General features: G+C 49.0%; 1 protein-coding gene across 1 annotated transcript; it reads right to left on the bottom strand.

Moving 5' to 3' along the window:
- Positions 1-820: 820 nt before the first annotated feature.
- Positions 821-1,860, bottom strand: LOC140595283 (dnaJ homolog subfamily A member 1-like). Its single transcript, XM_072735184.1, has 2 exons — positions 1,541-1,860; positions 821-1,089 (listed from the first exon to the last, which is right to left on the bottom strand). The coding sequence occupies exons 1-2, from the start codon at positions 1,842-1,844 to the stop codon at positions 821-823; spliced, it is 573 nt and encodes a 190-aa protein (XP_072591285.1). The 5' UTR covers positions 1,845-1,860.
- Between the last annotated feature and the right edge of the window lie 4,875 nt (positions 1,861-6,735).

Genomic DNA, 6,735 nt, shown 5'->3' with positions numbered 1-6,735 from the left:
CCTTTAGCCTTCCCATATATTTTAGTCACTTTTCCATAATTCTTATGCTTTGTTCAACTCAGTGTAGTGCCAAGGCCTTGCCACTTCTTGGGTCTTCACTTACTTATGAGGGCTCTGGTGTCGCATGAAACTTATTAAATAATTTTTCAAAGATTTATTTGAGAGAGAGAGAGAGAGAGAGAGAGGGGGCGAGGGGCAGAGGAGAGGGGGAGAGAGGATCCTAAGCAGACTCCCCACCATGTTTGGAACCCGACCTGGGGCTCGATCTCACTACCAAGATCATGACCTGAGCTGAGACCAAGAGTCTGACACTCAACTGACTGAGCCACCCAGGTGCCCCTTAAGTAAGTTTTTGTGCTTTCTCTCTTGTTAATCTATCTTTTGTTCTGCAACTCAGCTGAGAACCCAGAAGGTAGAAGGAAAGAGATTTTTTTCCTCTCCTACATGGATCACTGATAAAATCTCAGATCTCTTCATAATTCTTTACACGTGCTGCAGATATCTTGAAATATTCTTTATGTTCCATGTTATCTCCAAATTATGCTTAATTCGAAACACTGCTCTATCTTGTTAATGGGTGAATAAAGAAGCTCATGTATTATTGTTTTTTTTTTTGCTTTTATATTTGAGTTTATTCTTCATTTAACTTTTAAAACACTACTATAGTTGAATATTAAAACAAAAACAATAGCAAGTAGTGAGCTATGGCTATGGTCCTTCACTCATTCACTACTGCATATAAAATGCCAGCAGTGTTATTCGTGCCCCATTAAAAGGTCTGACACTGAACACCCCCCCTAGGATGATGTTCATCATCCTCCTATGCCTCCCCATTGTAATGGCACCATCTTTCCTGATCGGAATCAAAGTCCACCAGTTCCACCTGGTCCATTTCATCAGTCTCCTCTACTTCCTTCCTCTCAGGTAGGAGTTTTTCCAGCAAATAAAGTCTATCAGGAGAGAGAAAGCCATTCTCGGGGACGTTTACCTTAAATCCGATGATTAGGCGACCCTTCTCATATGGTCTACAATAAATTGGCATGCCTCCCTTTAGCACACACTTGATATCCCCATGCTTGACCATCTGACCTGGATGAGAGGTGATGACGATGGTTCGGTTGTCAAGAGTAGATACTGGCTTTTGAAAGCCACACAGGGCTTCCACCAGCTGTATATCCATACTCATGTAAAGATCTTCTCCTCGTGGAATCAAACCAGCATGGTCCTTCTGATCTAAAACAATGATAATATCTCCTGGTTCCAGTCCTTTTACACCTATTTTTAGGACTGATCCGCTCCCCACGGCCCTGGCACTCCATGCACACAGACTAAATTTGCTGAACCATTCCAGGTCCTATCTGATGAATTCTTGTTTGCATTCCAGTACCTCGGCAATTGGGACAGCCTTCGACTGCTCCTTTCTTACCACCTCGGCCTTCACGTTTATCACAAATCACATTCTTTGGCAGAGCTAGTTTTCTTGTTGCACCATTATATAACTCTTCTAAGGTTACTGAGAGCTGATGTACAACATTTTTACCTCTCCTTTCTCTCTGCATCCTGCCTCCTCCTCCAAAAAACATACCAAAGATGTCCATGGGGGAGCCAAAACCACCACCAGCTCCACCTTTAATTGCCTGTTCTCCTTCGTCACGTAATTCTCTTTTCTTTGCATCAGAGAGCACTTCATAAGCTTGAGAAATCTGTTTAAACTTGTCTCCTTCATTTGGATTCTTATCAGGGTGGTACTTCGAGGCCAGTTTCCTATAAGCCTTTTTCAATTCCTCCAGGGTGGCATTGGGTTTGACCCCCAGAACATCATAGTAAGTGGTTTTTTTCACCATTTTCTATAGCCGGTGAGAGGACGGAGGCCAGTCTGGGGGAGCAGGAAAGAGCACGTTGCTGGGCACAGCTCAGGCAGCCGCTGCTCCTCTGTGTCTCACCAAGCGTTCTGGAAAGTTCCCAGCTCATGTATTATTGTACCACCAATTTGTTTGAAAAAAGTATTTTGGTAACTGTATTTCATTACAATGGGTTTCTATTGCAATACTATGCATTTTATTTTCTGAATTGAAAAGCAGTGCTCTGGGCAGCTCTGGTGGCTCGGCAGTTTAGCGCTGCCTTTGGTCCAAGGTGTGATCCTGGAGTCCTGGGATCGAGTCCCGCGACGGACTCCCTGCGTGGAGCCTGCTCCTCCCTCTGCCTGTGTCTCTGCCTCTCCCCACCTCTCTCTGTGTCTCTCATGAATAAATAGATAAAAAATCTTTTAAAAAAAAAAAAGCAATGTTCTGAGCAGGTGTCCTTGGCACAAAATGGTTAAGGGCCTGGATTTTTAGTGCAGCATATATGCCCTGCCTTACTTAACTTTCAAAACAGCTTATTTATTTATTTTGTTAGTTTGTTTTTTAAGTAGGCTCCATGCCCAAAGTAGGGCTTGAACCCACGGCCCTGAGATTAAAAGTTGCATGCTCTACCGATTAAGCCAGCCAGGTGCCCCCTTACGAGCGTTTACATATATAATTATATTTATATATCTTTTTCACAACAGCTTTTCGAAGCTGGTGCTGTTGTTAGCACTTCCTTTTTGCAGAGGACGGAACTGAAGATCCGAAAAGTTACTTGGCCCAGGTCACCTATGTAGAAAGTCAGAGCCTGGATTTGAGTGACATGGAGCCTCTGCTCCCAACCATTATGCTCTTGCCTAGAAATGGTAACAGAAGGGTTGGTGTTAATGGCTGGGCCTATTTAGAAAGATTCTCCTAAAAGTCCCTGCAGCCTTCCCAGTTCAATGGAACACTGGCAGGTCCCTGTTATTGCTGCCAAAGATGGGCCCAGGCCCAGAGCAGGCATGGGAGGAATCCTGCACAGTCCCTGCCTCTTCTGGGCCACCCCTGGGCCCCTGCCTCTCATTGCTGGATCCTGTCAGGTGCCTGTGCCCTGTGGCAAGGGAGGCTGGGAAAGTGAGTCTAATGGTAGGGGGCTGGCTTTGCACCGTAAAGTTGGGGCTTCCTCAAAACTGGAAGGAAGTTTGGAAGACAAAACAAAAACAAAACAAAACAAAAATAAGTTTACTATACACCCTAACATAAACCTGGCTGCTCGGTGGGTGCCAACTTCTGGCAGCGCATAGGCAAGAGGCTGTGGTTGGCGGATAATAGTAATTACAGCAATACTAATTGAATATTCTCTGTGTTCCAAGCAGTATTCTAAGCACTTTTTGTGCAGTAACTTATTTTATCTTCACAACAACCCTGTGAGATAGATATTATCGTTAGCAAACCCATTTTACAGATGAGGAAACTAAGTCTGAAAAAAGTCAATGCCATTCATTGACTGTGCCCTGCTTGGGCTGCCACGTTGACAGCCTTTGAGTGGGTCGTGTACTTCACCAGCCCCGCCACCCTCTGTTATCTGACACAGCTCCCGATTTCCACATGCAAGTCTTTGGTCTGAGTCCTGTAGTTCTACATTTGAGTTTCCAACCCCTGCCCAGTTCCCTGAGACCTTTGGGGCAGGAATGGGGGCTGGGGGTGTCTTGCAGATTTATCTTAGTGGTTCCTGACCAGAACCTCCGGTATCAATAATTTTTTAAAAAGCCCCCAGAAGATTCTGGGGAGCATGGCTGAGACCCTTTGGATACCTTCAGAAACAATCTCGTCCCAGCACAGCGGGATGAGTCCTCTTTACACACCGTCCACTCGCTGGATGGGCAGGCCCCAGGTCGGTGCTGGGATGCAGCGGTGAAGGAGGGGAGAGACACAGCTGCTCACAGTGGGGCTGGGCAGGGGGGCAGGGCATGAGGAGAAGGCAGGCTGGAAGGGCCTCCCAGGTAGCGAGCTCGGCGAGGTGGCAGCGAGAGGACCTGAAAAGTTTGACATGAACTCTTAGCCATCGACTGCAGCCTGCCTGCGCCCGAGCCTCCTGTCCTCTTCATGCCCATGGCCTGGTTGCAGACCCCTCCTGGAGCTTCCAAGAGAGGAAGGACAAGTAGAGAAGGAGGAGGAGAAGGAGGAGGGGAGCTGGGGCCTGGCCAGGATGACTCAAGACGGCCTGAGGCCTCTTAGATGTTAGCTTGAGGGCTGAGATGTTTCCTATGTTTTTTTGTTTTTGTTTTTGTTTTAAAGCATGTAGGGCCTAGAAGCTGGTAAACATGGCTGGGGTAGCAGCTGGGTGACCAACTGTTCGGTTTGCACAGGATGCCGAACCAGGAAAGCCCCAGGCAAACCAGAGACAGGTGGTCATTCTAGCGGAAGCTAAGCGTCCCTGCACCTTCATCCTGGCCTGCTCTGGGTCCCGCCAGTGTGGGTTGAGACAGGTGTTTCTCAAACCTCACCATGTACATCAGCTCCTGGACTCTGGTTGAAATGCAGACTGATTCTACATCTGGGATGGGGCCTGAGCATCTGCATTTTGAACAGGCTTCGAGAGGCGTGGGTGCCACTGGTCCACGCACCATTGCTTGAGTAGCAAGGGCTAAAAGTACACGTAGGTTCATTGCAAACCAACTAGGGGAGGGAGATAGAGGCTTTGCTCATCCCAACAACACACTGGTATTTCCACTGGGTCGCTCTGGCCTCAGATTTGCAGTGCAGCTCAGTTGCTGAACGTATTTCAGTTTAAAATCCATGCACACCACTCACAGACAACGCCCCTCACAGGCACCATTGACTTGCTTTGCTTTCTAACCGGATGCAGCGGGGTTGCATTTGGCAACCTCTTCTCCTTTCTCCTCCTTGTAGCTCACCTACTTTTCACCCCACAGGAGCCTGGGTCCATGTGCCAATGAGGCCAATCCCAGGGAAGATGAGAACACTTGCTGCGCTGCCTGCTGGAGAGTGATTGAAATAAAGATTTTCTCCCCACCCCCCGCCTCTCCTGGGCAAGTAGAGGCAGGTTTGTTGAAATTGCTGGAGGTGACAACAATGATATTTGAGTTCTAGAAATGTTGTTTCGAAGAGCAGGAGCCTGTTAGAGCCCCCCGCCCCACTCCCATCGCCTCTGCCCCCCTTGCACTATTGCTTACGTAGGATGGCTCCAATGGCAGGGCAGCTGAGCATGGGGGAGCTGGGTGGGGCGTGACCTTGGTGGCATTCTTACCCCACCTGTAATGTGGGGACAGCGACTGGGCCTTCTGAGCTGGGCATTCCTTGTTTGCTCCCCAGACCCATTCCCTGCCCCGGGGGGGACTGACCGTCAGAAACCGCATCACTCGGACATCCTGCCTTCTGGAGTCTGGTTGGGTTTGCAAAGAGAGGCACTGGCAGGAGGTGGGTGCTGGGGGGATTTATTTATTACCTGTTTCCTCCCTGCTCTGGCCTGAAGCTGTGTGTTTCTCTCTGCTGGGCAGATGCCTCTCTCTAGCTCCAGGCCCGAGGATGTGTTCCAATTACCAGCATATTTTGCCTCTCAGCTCCACATTCGTCCTTCAGGACTAGCTGTTCTGAATGTGATATGCCCAGGGTTGCTTAAGCATCTCTCCTGTGCAATGCGTGCAATGTCAGGCTCTATCAGTAGACGGCGCCGGAGGGCCACAGCTGGCTCTGCAGCTTTCATCCTTTGCACCCTCTCAGCCCCATCAGGTGGAGCCTGTCCCCAGGCCTGGCCCATCAGCAGGCCAGAGGCTCTGCTGGCCTCCCTGATTGACACAGAGTCAGGGTGAATCTCAGAGCTTCTGGCAGGAGCTACCCAAGAGGTGCCTTGCTCTTGCTTGCTGGACTTGAATCTGGGGAGGTGAGAGGCAAGGCAGGTGCAGCCACGTTGTCACCACGCGGGAGAGTCTTGAGCTGCCAGGTGGAAGCAGAGAGTGAAGCCGACTGGGTGGAGACTCTAAGATGGAGAGAAAGTGACTCCTCCTGACATTGAGCTGCACCTGAGCCTGGCAGGAACTTGGACTTCTCAGTTATGTGAACCTATGAATGTTCTTTCTCTATGCTTCTTCCTCCACCAACAACCACCACCCCGCTCCCTGGCCCTGCCTGGCACTTAAGCCAGTTTGACTTGGGTTTTCTGCTGTTTAGAAATATAATAATCCTCCCTGATATAACATCCATTTAATTCTTACACAATGGCTGTAGGAAAATACTATGACTAAATATCTCCCCCCTCGCCAAGCACTCGACTGCATGATGTCATGGGATCCTTTCTCCATCCCCATCCCCATCCCCATCCCAAACAGTCTTGGGGAAAGTTATTATTATTATTATCCCCTCCCAGATGAAGAAGAACAGTGCTCGGGTGTCTAGGTGGCTCAGTCGGTTAAGCATCTGACTCTGGCTTAGGTCATGATCTTGGGGTCCTGGGATGGAGTCCCGTGTTGGGGCTCAGTGGGGAGTCTGCTTCTCCCTCTCCCTCTGCCCCTCTCCGCTGCTTGTGTATGGGCTTTCTGTCTCTCTCTCAAATAACTAAATAAAATCTAAAAAAAAAAAAAAAAAGAAAGAAAAAAAGAAAAAAGAAAACAATGCTCAGAATAGCAAGGTTAGCAGCTCAAGGCCACCCAGCTAGTCAGTGGTAGAGGCAGGACAGAGCCCCAGGCTGCCTCCCAGCAGAGGGAAGCCGGCTGTCCACCTTCGCAAGTGGCCTGAGCCGTGCATCGCAGCCGAGGGAGGACACCCTGGTCCCAGGGGGGAGGCAGGGGCGAAATCTGGATCCCTGAGTAATTGTACAACAATGCAGCTCCCCCACGTTCATTACCTAACTGCTAATGAAAAGATCTCCGAATTGTGCTTCTGCCAAATC

This window comes from Vulpes vulpes, chromosome 14 (assembly GCF_048418805.1).
Source record: "Vulpes vulpes isolate BD-2025 chromosome 14, VulVul3, whole genome shotgun sequence".
Taxonomy (NCBI): Eukaryota; Metazoa; Chordata; class Mammalia; order Carnivora; family Canidae; genus Vulpes; species Vulpes vulpes.
The sequence above is the reverse complement of the archived record's forward strand: the minus strand, read 5'-3'. Positions and strand labels throughout refer to the sequence as shown.

Bases quoted from the DNA above. Each gene is read 5' to 3' on its own strand.
- LOC140595283 (XM_072735184.1), bottom strand. From the start codon at position 1,844: ATGGTGAAAAAAACCACTTACTATGATGTTCTGGGGGTCAAACCCAAT. The intron at 1,090-1,540 runs GTAAAAATGTTG...CCTCTCATCCAG, and splicing joins GATGCAGAGAGAAAGGAGAG to GTCAGATGGTCAAGCATGGG.